The 12,844-nt window shown below is 30.5% G+C and overlaps 1 protein-coding gene and 1 long non-coding RNA gene across 2 annotated transcripts; one reads left to right on the forward strand and one right to left on the reverse strand.

Annotated features, from left to right (window-relative positions):
• Positions 1 to 3,170: 3,170 nt before the first annotated feature.
• On the reverse strand, positions 3,171 to 5,490 carry LOC111278715 (putative galacturonosyltransferase 6). The gene is made up of 6 exons (XM_022865338.2): positions 5,180 to 5,490; positions 4,930 to 5,066; positions 4,631 to 4,741; positions 4,392 to 4,542; positions 3,745 to 4,016; positions 3,171 to 3,580 (listed from the first exon to the last, which is right to left on the reverse strand). Exons 1-6 carry the CDS (start codon positions 5,441 to 5,443, stop codon positions 3,337 to 3,339), a joined length of 1,179 nt encoding a protein of 392 aa, XP_022721073.1. The 5' UTR covers positions 5,444 to 5,490; the 3' UTR covers positions 3,171 to 3,336.
• A 2,291-nt stretch (positions 5,491 to 7,781) lies between these two features.
• Positions 7,782 to 10,527, forward strand: LOC111279060 (uncharacterized). The gene is made up of 4 exons (XR_002688869.2): positions 7,782 to 7,914; positions 8,408 to 8,541; positions 9,599 to 9,698; positions 10,070 to 10,527. It is a non-coding gene; the product is annotated as an uncharacterized LOC111279060 (long non-coding RNA).
• The last annotated feature ends 2,317 nt before the right edge of the window (positions 10,528 to 12,844 follow it).

Consider the following 12,844-nt stretch of genomic DNA (forward strand, 5'->3'; position numbering starts at 1 on the left):
AGCTATTAATCAACTTTCAAACATCATTCTTTTACACTAATACATACTACATGAATTCCAAACTTTGAATCATATAAAAACACTTAAAGCATTTAAAAATATATATATTATTGATAATATATATGCAACACAAATATCAAAGATTTAATGGAACATATTTGATGGTTGATCTATCAATTCCATGCGAAATCCAAATGTTCATTGAATTCATTCATTTTAAAACAAATTGTAAAAAAATAAAAAAATAAAAAAGTGTTGTTTCAAGTCAGACTGTTTGCAATTTGCATGATTATAGAACACCTAACACCTTGCATTTTCAAACTGCAAATGATGCATATTAATTTCTAAATTTTACAGGTTCATTGGATGTTTAAAGAAATTATACTCGATTAGTTGTATCCTTCAAAGCAAGTATTCATTTCAAGGTAACGCTAATACAGGTTTATTCAACCAGTGAACAGGTTGATTTGGGATGAGAAATATATGCATTGATTCACATGCTTTTAGGCCAAAAGAATTTAAAAAAAAAAAACACATTTCAAACACCTTTCCACTCCACTTATTGATTTTATTTTGTTGAATGAATTGTTGTGGTTTGCTTGATATTTCAAACAGAACATTCTAGTATAGCTAGTTTTTTATTAATGTTGGTTTAGCATTTTTGAGCAAGATCAAAATTACAATTCTTGTCATGATCAATCACTTGTCATACCATAAATTTGAAGTTTTTATTACTTTTTTTTTCCTTCATTTTGGTGTAAAAATAGAGACACTTCATATGATTCTGTACTTTAGTAGTAAAATTGAAACTAATGATGACAGTAACTCTATCCCAGCATGTAGCAAGAAGAAACAACATTTACTGAACAATAGGAGTAGTGAAGTATTTTGGGCACAGATTTTCTTTTGATTGAAATTTCGTAAATGTTATTCATTTTAACTTGAAAGTTTTATGATTTTATTTTTTTAAAAGAATTTAAATTATGAATCAAACCTATATATATCATAATAGATTATATAATATTCTAACATGAAATTAAGACACTACAAACGGTAAAAATCCTGCATGAAGCTTGAAATGAACAAAATCAGAAAAAAATATTTGATGACACTGACTTGGAAGGATCTTATTAATTAACATCTATGAATCAAATCCCCAAAGTCATTGGGTCATGCATTGATACAATGATTAAGATTTATAATCAAAGTTGGGTGGGATCAGACCTTTTTCTGTTCTTCCCATTCCAATATTTGGTGATCTCGTATGAGAAGGAATATTTTTTGTTGGAAAATAACATCATTGGGAGAGAGTGGCTTGATGCTTAAGCAAAATTATTTAGGTCCAATTTCCATTTTTTATCCACTAATCAAAAGTGATTAGGGGCCTCAAATTCTAATGTTTTTAGCCGACAAAATGTTTATAAGACTACTTTTTCAACTCATTGTGGACTCAAATATTATTATTTTTTTAAAATAACATGATCAAAACCAATCCCAATAACCCAATTTTCTCTAATTTGTCTTTTGCCTCATCTCATCATCCCTCAAGCTTGTCATTTAAGTGTGTTTTTTTTTTTTTTTTGTTTATTTTATGTAATCATTTTGTCTTTTGTTTTGTATTTGATGATCGTGTGGTGCACGTGCAATATGATGAATATATTAATTTTCAAAGGCATATGAGTAAAGGAAAAAGGTGAAATTAAGAAATAAAACTATTAGTTTTATTTTTGTGAATTGAGGGGGACAAAAGGGTACTATCTTTAATCATTTCTTCTCAGCCCTAATCACTCTTTTTGAACTACAACTTTAATGTTAACATATATATTTTTATATATATGCTGTTTTTGATCTCTTTGGAGGTTGCAAAGCAAGGGAGGGAGTTGAGTGTCCATCTTACATATAATGGCATGATGAGTTTGACTAACTATCATTGAGTTTTTCAAATATTGTTCAAAAGAAATCAATCCCACAACTCTCTCTCTCTCATCATCTTTTAACTCTTTCAAGCAAATTGGTTGATTGGTTTTTTTCAAGAATTTTAGTTATCAAACTATTTTTTCTTTCTCATCAAAGTTTTTTTTTTTTTTTTATTAAGAAAGAAGGTGCTTTGTCTTGGCCCTTTATTGCCCTGCACTGATTGGTACAATGAAAAAAAAAAAAAAAAGGCAAAAGCATGGCCAACAAGAAAAATCATATGATCATCCAATCTCACACTGCCTTCACTCATCACCTGATCTGTTATACCCCCCCAAAAGGGAATCCCATGACTATTAGCCCATGCTGATCCATAGCAAATTCCATAAATCAAATTTAGAGATAAAACTAGCAAAACTATGAGTCACAGAGCCAACACTAGTAATAGGCCTCAACAGCTACATAAACTTGAAACCATTGTTAACTTTACTATGCATTTCAAGCCAAAAAATGGATGGTAAGGCATAAAATGTGTTTCTGGCAAAAGAGAAGACTGCGATTTTTAGAGAATTGATTCGGAATTGAGAAGCAGTCAAAGTGTAAAAAAGGGTCATCTTCTCGATCAATTCATTTGTAGTTATTATATCAATTCGGGTTCATTCAATGCCGCTTCTGTCAAGGAGCTTTGCATAGAGCCTAGCCAAAAGATAAAAAAGAAAGGACCTTTTGCTTAGAGCTTGCTGAATCGCCGAACAAATCAACAATTAATTAAATACAAGTGAAGAGAGACTTTGAGTGTAAGGGGGTTGATAGCAAGTACTTTTGCAACTAAAACCTTCATTGGGAAATCATCAAGATACTCATATAAGGCAGCATAGGTACGTAATGAGTAGTCAAGCGAATCGAACATAATTCACAGATTCTGAATTGCATTGATAGCTATAAACAAAGAACATTTGAATAGAGCAATGCAACTAGGTAAACGCCGGTACAATTCCGTCTTCAACAAGAAATTATGTAACGAATTTTTGTAGCTATTCTTGACCTTGAGCTATAAAGCTCATTTGGAATGCCAGATGACAACGCTTAAAGAAGAAGAAACCCATGTACAAATTTAACTCAAGTAAAAGAAATGTAATACCTATTATATGACCTGTATTGCTTGCACCTATACATAGAATTTCAGTTAAGCATAAGCGACGCAAATTCATTGAATAGAAATTTAGTCATATCTTCATTGCTGAAATTTACATCAATGATCACAAACCATAGATCCCACTGTATTCAAAAAAACAAACAATGCAATTTCAATAAATGGCAGCTATCAATGACCTTGTGCTCGACTCGGATTATACATTTAAGGCCACATGATACATGATGTTCATTCAGCTTTACATTTCTACAAGATTCGTACAAATTATTCTAGCTGCCCAAGATCTGATTTGACATTGAAGGAAGGTAATTTATCCATAAATTTCCATGAGATGGCCCTGGAATAGTGTCATTTCCAAATTCAGAGCAAACAATCTTGGGCCCATCATAATGAACAACCGTACTCTTTTCAATGATTTCTAGTGATGCTGGCTCCTTCACCAACCAGGAATTTGAAAGCTTCAGGTATCTGTTATAGAGTGCCAATGTTATTGCTGGATTTTCTTTACTGCTCCTGCATATAAACATGCAAAATTTAGAAGTAATCTGCAATCATTCTCTGGAGATGAATAAAGAAGTAATAGTATCATCTTTTATGAAGAATATTATAGCAGTTCACCAACAATTAGTGTTAGCACTTTCACCAGAAGTATCGAGTAGAAGGGAAGAATAAAAAACCTGTCACTCCAATTCAGAACTTTACTCCACCACAAGACAGCCTCCAAAAACTCCTTGTCCAATTTCCTTGCATCAATCAAAAGCAAACTTAATTCAGGCATACACGTATCCTTCACATAGGGTGTCACAGATGCCCATGGCTTTGAGGTCGATCTTTGAATAGCACCCAAAACATCTGAGTTCACATAGCTGTTTAGCCTTTTAGAGCAGTCCTCAGCAGCTGCAACAGCATGGGTGCTTAAGTCAATTCCAGCTAGTTCTTCTACTCTTCCCTACAGTACAAGCAGAGTCTAAAAAATTTACAAATACCAAGAAATTGCCATCGCAAATAAGAAAATAGCGCAATGATACTGATCTTGTGGACGGTTATTTAACTTAATTTTATTGTGTTCAATCGCTAATACCATTAGATGACATGACTTTATTGACTATCAAACCCTGTAAGCATGTAACTTCCCATTAGGGTAAGTCAAGCATTGAACAACTAAAATATGTTGGAGAGGACATAATTTACTTCTATTTGCATCAGAATGCATGTCATCATGTTTTGTAATGTTTCAATGTCTTAAGCCAGGGACAAAAGAAGCTTCATATGTAGAAGTAAACTGTTATCAAATGTAAATTAAATTAGGAAAGAAGAAACCAACCTTCAAAATTAGACTGGCTGAAACGTATATGAATTTTCTTAGTGACTGATGGACTCTTGGTATAACAAAAGGTGCTATTTCCTCAAATTTGAGGCTGTCATATTCTGCCTCAGAAGTAGCGGTCCTAATCATTTCTTTCACTTCCTCTTGCCTGTGACAATTTGACAATAACATCAATAAGAATCAAGATGAACTCTCTGCAAACGTGTATTAAAAAAAAAAAAAACCCAATATCTTACCCATGAAGTTCAAGGTTTGAATGTGGGAATAATACTTTCAACTTATAGAAGGAAACTTTGTCTTTATCCCCTTGAGGTGTAAAGAAATGAAAGTGAACTAAGTCTGGGTATCTGTACATTCAGGAAAGCACAGAAAAATGAGTAAGAAAAAGCAGAAAAGTTGATAGGATCGCAGTAAAATATGTTGATCGATTCTAATGGATGATAATCTGCAGGATTAGAGTGAAGTTAAGCCGTTAAATTCAGTCAATAATTGCACCCAAGAAGCCAAGAGAGAGAAAAGAGAGCAGCTTGGATACCTTGAACTTGAAAGAGTTGAGTTGGCAAGAACTGCCAGCACTTTAAGGTCCAAACAATCCATCCATGAAACAACATGTACCATCCCTTCTTCTTCATCATTGGCCCTGAACAATGTGGGGTTTCCTCCATCTTTTGACTTTGTGTAACCAATCAAAAAAGCAAACAGGAAAAAGGAAAAAAAAAGTCAGGATTTATGATTGTAGATAGGAAGAAAAAAGAAAACTGAAAAAGAGGACAGTGGAGTTTTACAGTGGAATAAGAAGAAGCGTCGGAGTTGAAAGGGACCCACTTTCTGTAAGGGTCTGAGGGGTCACGGAAATGGGAAGCGGGTAAGAATTGGAGGAGGCCGAGAAATATGATGAACCCGAAGGCGAGCAATTGAATGACGGGTTTTGGCCTCGGAGCCGGATCAAGGTCCGCATAAATGGGTCCAGGAATCTTGGGATTGTCAGTGGGATGAGTTGGTCTCCTGTTAGTGGCAGCAGATCTCCACGACTCGTACGAGGAAGACATTGACTTTTGCTTCGCTTCCAACTTCTATGTTTTGGAAATCCCCGAAAAACCTCGTTTTATTGTCTATAAATATATGGAAGGGAAATAATCGGACTTGATTTTTTTTTTTTTCACCTTGCAATTTTAATTACGAGAAGAAAATTATTAATACGAAATAAAAAATTAACATGAATACAAAAATATCAAATTTAAGATTATTATATAACAAATAATATTTTGTTAAGGCTATCCCAGGCCCTAGATAGAATTGCCGAAGGCCGACCCAAATTTTAATATTTCGGACTCAAATCCGTCTAACATACTGGCTGCGGTTTTGGGCTTTCATCGGCCCGTAGTAAGCAGCACCAGTTTCAATTATTCTTTGCAGCTTCTAGGTTTTCAAATGATCATTACTTCCCATTCGTTGTCATTTATCCAACATTACCCTTTTCTGTGGACTGATGATTATGCTAACCAAGGGCCAAAAACTTTCAAGAAAAAGAGGTAGGAAGAAAGGAAGGCATCTGAAACTAGCGGGGACCCAACAGCATGGAAACGTCTGTTCATGCGCCCTGATACAGTATGTTTAATCAAATATATCAGACTATTTTTTCTTTTGTATTGAGATTAGTGCTTGCCAGTTTCCATTTATTTATTGAATTGAAAGGATGTTCCAGGTGTTGCCCATTGATTACAATCAGCCCCGAAAGACAGTCACTGATCTTGAGATTGCATTCCATGCACCCTTTGACTAATTAACGTCACTATGTTGGAAATCTTACCAAGGAATATTGAAATTGTTCTACTGCACTGACAATAACTTTTTTTCGTATCTTGATTTTTGCCCACTGATGGTGGTAGTCTTACACCTTTGGCTATATTTTACTGAAGTGCTTTTATGTGTTCATTACATCATTATTGTATCTTTGACCTCATTCATCTGTTTTCTTGCATGTTAATATTTATGTTAATATTAATTTTTTCGATTTAATTATTTATATTTAAATGAGTTTTTTTTTGTTATTTAACCGTTAATCTTTAATGATATGTTGAGAGTGATACTATCATATACGTCATATGACACTACCATATCATTTTTTATATTAATTATCATTACGTCATGTGACATGTCAAATGATGTGATAACATCACGTGATATATGATCATTGATGTATCTGTGTCATATTAGTGCATAATTAGAATCTAACGGATGAGAGAAAAAGAAAAAAAAACACTTACTCAAATTTGAGTGGCTAAATTGAAATTTTAATAGTTAGGTGATAATTCTAAAAAATCCATATAATTAGATTATTAAACATTTATATAGTTAAGTGACTAATTATGTATTTTACTTTATATTTTTTTGGATAAATTACTTCATTAGTCACCTAACTATGATTTATTTTTAAAATTGTTACTAAACTATTAAACTTTTTAATTTAATCATTAAAGTGTAAATATTTTTTTAATCACTCAACGTTTTGTTTCAACGACAATGTAATGTGGTAATGACACATCAGCTATTAAGTATTGCATACTAAATTCATTTTTTTCAAAATTTATAATATCATATCATTAATATCAGTTGGTATGTTAAATAAGCATTGTTACGTTAACATTAGAGATTAACAATTAATTGATTAAAAAAATATTTACTTAAATTTTAATAAATTAATTAAAAATTTTAATAATTATGTGACTATTTTATAAACATAATCGTAATTTAGTAACAATAGTTTATACATATATATAAATTATTTATTTTATTGAAAAGTGAATAAGCAAAGAATAAAATATAGATATTTCTTTTTTGGTGTAAATTAAGAACTTTAGGTGAACGTTTGTCTTACAATTCTTTCTAAAAAATTATTTCCTTTCTCTTTTTTTTATTTTCAAAATTATTCCCATTAAAAAATATTTCAATTCTCAAACCATAAAAACAAAAAAAACCACTCTAAAGCATGCACACGTGTTATAGTTTAATTATTAAAGATGATAATAATTCGATTTAAATTTTTTAAATATTATATAATATTATAAAATTTTAAATTTTGATTTAAATTTTAATCAAAATTTTATTTGATTTGAACTGAATCAATTCAAAATTTATAAATTTAATTTGATTTATTGATTTTAATATATTTAAATAAATATTAATATAAAATTATTATTTTTATTTTAAAAAAATTTAAAATATATATAATTTGATTTAATTTAATTTTTTTGATATTTTTTTCTATCCAAATTTAATTTATATATTTAATATTTAAATTTAATCTAAATCGAATAAAAAATTTAATTCAAACTAAATCAAACATTATAATTTTAAATCGATTTTCGAATTTCTTTTTTTTTTTCGCTGCCGGTTATGAAATGCTGTAGCATCAGCTTTATTTTGTACAGCCGTTCTTTTTTTTTTTTTTGTCCACAGCAATTCGCGGACCGACTCTCGTTCTACCGTTGAGTAGCAGTTACCAAAATCGGAGATTCAGGTTAGAAAGAAAACTTTTAACAGCTTCTTATTGGTTTTGCTCAAAAATGTTTATTGGTCTTTGATTTTGGATCAATTAATTTAAGGTAGAAGGAGACAATTTCCTATTTTTCTTTTTTTTTTTTAAGTTGAATTTATTCAGCGTTATGGTTTTTCCGATATTCAATTTTGCTTTTTTAAACCCTTGATTGTTTATGAATATGATTTGTCATATAATTGATTGGAAATTTGATTTTAAATCTGATTTTTTATGTTAAAAAATAATGGATTTTGCTTTTTTATTGAGATCTCCCCTTATTAAAATCAGGGTTATTTAGGGATTCAATTGTTAGGGTTTATCTAGTTACATTGCTGCTTTCATTGATCTCCCCTAATTAAAATCGTTATTCATGCCATTAACACGTTTATTAAGACTTTCTGAATAGCAAGCTTAGTTTTGAACCATTTTGTTTGTAATATCTTTGCTGAATTCTATGTTATGTTGTTGGATTCAGATAGGAGAAGAGGAATGCAAAATTCCCCAACATAAAGAAATGGGTAGTTTTCTATCCTGTTTATATTAATTCGAAGAAAACAGTAGCTGAGGGGAGGCGAATCAGCTTGAGTAGAGTATGTGAATGCCATTGAGGTTTGTTCTTGTATGATTTGTTGTGTTACTTATTTGATCCCCTTCCTTTTCCTTTTCCATTGTGGAAACTTGGGGAAGAATAAGACCTTATCTAATATGAACTTTTTGTGCCTGATTAGAAACCTGAGGTTTGAAGTTGCTTATAAGTATTGCGCTCTTTGATGATTGAAATTCGCAGAGGACATCAACCAACATTGTTCTAACAATTATAAGTATTTCCCTCAATGACGATCAAAATTAACCAAGGGCTGTCACCACTCTTATATATTGCCCCCTTTGAGGATGTAAAACTGTTATGGTCTCTGAAGACAGAATGCCATAAGCATGGTTTTTGGGTTTTTTCATGCATTGCTCCTTTCATCATTCAAGGATCATTATGAGAGTGGTGGCTCTACCAGCAGTGTCTTAGTCTTACCCATCGTTTCTTTCTATCTTTGCTTCCTTCTGCCCCGTTTCAGAAATCTACCTATAATCAGACATTTAGGACTCACTATTATCCGTGTCTTATAACTAGTAAACTTTTTTTCCCAGCTATCAGTTTACCCAACAAGAAGGTTGCCCTTAAACCTCAATTGCCTGCTACCTTTAGAGCAATTTAATAGCTAAATTATTTCTGCATCCCATGAAAATAGTCGTTTGCCTATTGTTTTGTTTAGATTTGGCAATTCATCCGTTTGTGTCATGTAAAATACCGGCAATTTGTTTATTCATGCCATGTTTTACACGAAAATTGCGTCTCTCAATTTGTGTCATGAAAACACGAATTACAATTTGTTTTATTTTGTTAAGTACATATATAGTTTTTGCTAAAATTTTAAACCATGTCACCTTCATATCCTTTTTTGTATCGTTTTCGTATCATATCACTTGTCGTGTTTTAAATTGCTAGGTCTACTTTTGTCCAAGAACTCGGGGCACCCAAAACACATATGCCAAATATCTTCTTCATCTCTCTTGTTGCATGCTTAGTTGAATTGTTACTCTGTCAGCAGTTAAACAAACTAGTTATTGGTACTTGTTATATAAATGTAACATGTGATTTTTCTAACTTTTGCAGATTGATAAGGTATACCCATGTGATTTCATGCAAAGAGGGAGAGTGAGGGTCCGGTTGAGAAAGGAAGATGGAACTTTGTACAATCCAGGCATTTTTTCGTGTAAGTGTAGTTTTAAAAATAATTCTAATGCCAGTTCAGAGCCTAATTGTGGAATAAATATATTGAATTCTTAGAAAAATGCTATATTTTTCATAGAAACATTCGTGGTCATATAAATTGGGTTTGTGAGTTATTTGATAGAGTTTCCCCTGCTTCTATATTGCTGCATAAGTTCATCTGAAGTAAAATGTAAAAGCACTTTCATTCGATTTCACCAAATTAGATTATGCAGGGGGAAATGTTTCCTTTGTATCATTGATTTCATTAAATTAAAAGGAAAAAAGAATAGTGCCATAAATAATTATGATTGCAATGTAACACAGAGAATTCCACTATGACAGACCGTACTTCCATAATTTGTTTGGTTGCAGGAAAGCGGCTGATGCTCCATGTTGCAAAGTTGGTACCTAGATATCCAGCGAGAAGTAAGAAGCAGGAAGCTCCTTCCACATCAAAGTACTGCTGGACCCTTCCAAAACTGAGAAGAATGGAAGAAAAACTGATAGCTCCTTTACTCCCCATGCAACAGAAGATCATGGATTTCCATTGAACATTTCAAATTTCCCATTGAGTTAAACATATTCATATGGTAACAAATTTTGTCAGTTCATCCGAGTGAGCTTCAGGTTATATGTTTCCAAACTAATTCCATAAATTTTTTATAGGTCAATCATTGAAACCTTGACTTTATTGCTCTTTAGATTTTGGCTTGTCAAATGCTGCTTCCGGTCTTTACCGTTCTATTTATTGTGTGTATAAAATTTTTTGAACCCACAACTTTCAAGTGTGAACTTCCTCTAATAAAAAGTAGGCAATATTAAATTTTAAAGTGTATGAATCCATGCTCCTATGATATAGTCCTTACTTGCAACAAATGTTGTTATATTAATGGAACTATTGTGAATATTCAAGAGTGATATCTGGGGTGTGGATATTTCCTATCTTTTTTCATTTATAACATCACTGTCATCTGATTTATTTATGTTGCCACAATTTTTTTACTCACAATATTATATACTTTAATCTAAGTTATACACTTTAGTTATTGAACATCAAAGTTGAAATCACTAAGACAAAAGAAAAAAAAACAAAAAAAAAAATTATTCTATGTTTAAAAGATCACCAAAAAAGATAGAGAACATTTTTGTTCATATTGAAAATTTATGATAAATATAGGTTGTTTAACCTAATAAGGTAGAGCAAGCTGTGTCATATCCTAAAAAAATTATATATATATATTCAAAATTAGCATTAATAAAAAAAATGGTTAGTATTTAAGATTAATGAAGCCAATAATAAAAAAAGAATTACTATTGTTGAATTTTTAATTCAAGTAATAAAGATAGTGTGGTTTTTTATTGTTTGACTTTGAATTTATTAAAATATTATAATAAAATAATTTTTAATAAATGTATTAAATCTAATATCAATAGATTTATCCAAATCAAATAAAAAAATATACCTCGCAAAACTTAAATTTCTCTTGGTATAAAAAACAAACAAAACAAAAGGATTTACCATAGGTTGTTTTTGTACAGCTAAAATGATAAGTGCAGGCTAGAGTCCAATAACTTAGAACGAAAGAGACTAGACGAGGGGCTTCAAGACCCCATGGCTCGTCCTCCCTCTGGTCAAAGCCCTAGTCAAAGTAACAGTTGGCAAAATTTTTGGTACCTTTCCGGTCCTAGCTCGCAGGTTATAAGAGCGAAGAAAGAGGTTTCTAGCGAGGGAGTGAGGGCTTTAAATGTATAGAGAGTAAAGGAATGGAACATGAGTGAAAATAGTTATATTTATAATTTTTTTTGTTTAATTAATGAATTATGAAAAAAATTTAATTATTTATTAAATTTAATAAATGAATAAAAACAAAAATTATGTTTATGAGTTGTTCATCAAACACTTTATTAATTTTCATAAACGAATTAAACATAAATAAATTTTATTATATTTGTGATTTATATATTTAATTAATAAATTTTAAAATATTATTTGTGATTGATTACTAAATTTAATATATCAATATAAATAAATAAAAATAAAATATATTATCAAACAGTTCGTAAAACATTATGTTTTTTTATACCTCTTTAAATGTCTTGCTTTAAAAGACAAAATTGATATAGGTATTATCCCCCAAAAAGACAAAATTATCCTTTATAGGGAGCTTCTATTAGCACCTCACAAATACTCTCACACACTCCAATTTTTTTATTACAAAAATATCTTTAAATGAAATTACTTCATTAACTTTTAATAAATTATTTTTGCATACTCATTTTTACTTTTTTTTTTTCAAGTTTTTGGATTTATATTTTCGAAAATTGTACTTGCATTTTTAAAAAAATTTTGGATTTATATTTCAAGTAAAATTTAAAAGTTTTTGGATTTGCATACGTGTAAAACCTTTAAAAAATGCAAATCCAAATTTTTTTAAAAAATGCAAATCTGAAACCTATAATTTCACATACAAAATTTGACGAAATCAAAGATAATTTAACTGAAATCAAATAAAATGAAAGGAAAAAAATTAAAAATTAAAGCTTGATGACTTGAATGATTCAAAAACTTAATGATTTTTGGGGTTTATTATTTGAGAGATTATAGTGAATCGGTTTTTGAGAGGGAAATTGTGTGAGAGGGGTATGAGGTTGTTTAGGGGAAATGAAATTTATGGATTATAGATGTAATTAGTAAAAATTAGTTTTTAATTTTACATTTAAGCTGTAATTAGTAACAAAATATAAATAAAATTATTGGAGTGAAAATAGAAGCTTCCATGTTTATGTCCAAACCCTTGAGGGAGATCTTTATGCAATAATTCCAACTATCACCTTGTGACATTATTTAATAAGGCTAACCAAATCATTACATTATTATGTTAATATTGGAGGCATTTCATGTAAAATTTTACGTAGTATGTAATTAAAATTTCTTTTGACAGCGAAGTGAAAGAGATTATCACCACATCACAACTGCATTTTACTAGTAACAGATGAATATACAAGACAATGCATTCAAATTTGCTTTTCAATGGTTTAAAAGTCAGTAAAAAAAAACTATGCATGTGGAAGTTAATTACTTAAGAGGTAGTATTTCTTTTTTGGCCATAGTAATGCTTGGAATGTTTACAAAAAGTTGTCAAAGTG

Source organism: Durio zibethinus, chromosome 8, assembly GCF_047325235.1.
Source record: "Durio zibethinus cultivar Kanyao isolate XHJ-2024 chromosome 8, ASM4732523v1, whole genome shotgun sequence".
Classification (NCBI taxonomy): Eukaryota; Viridiplantae; Streptophyta; class Magnoliopsida; order Malvales; family Malvaceae; genus Durio; species Durio zibethinus.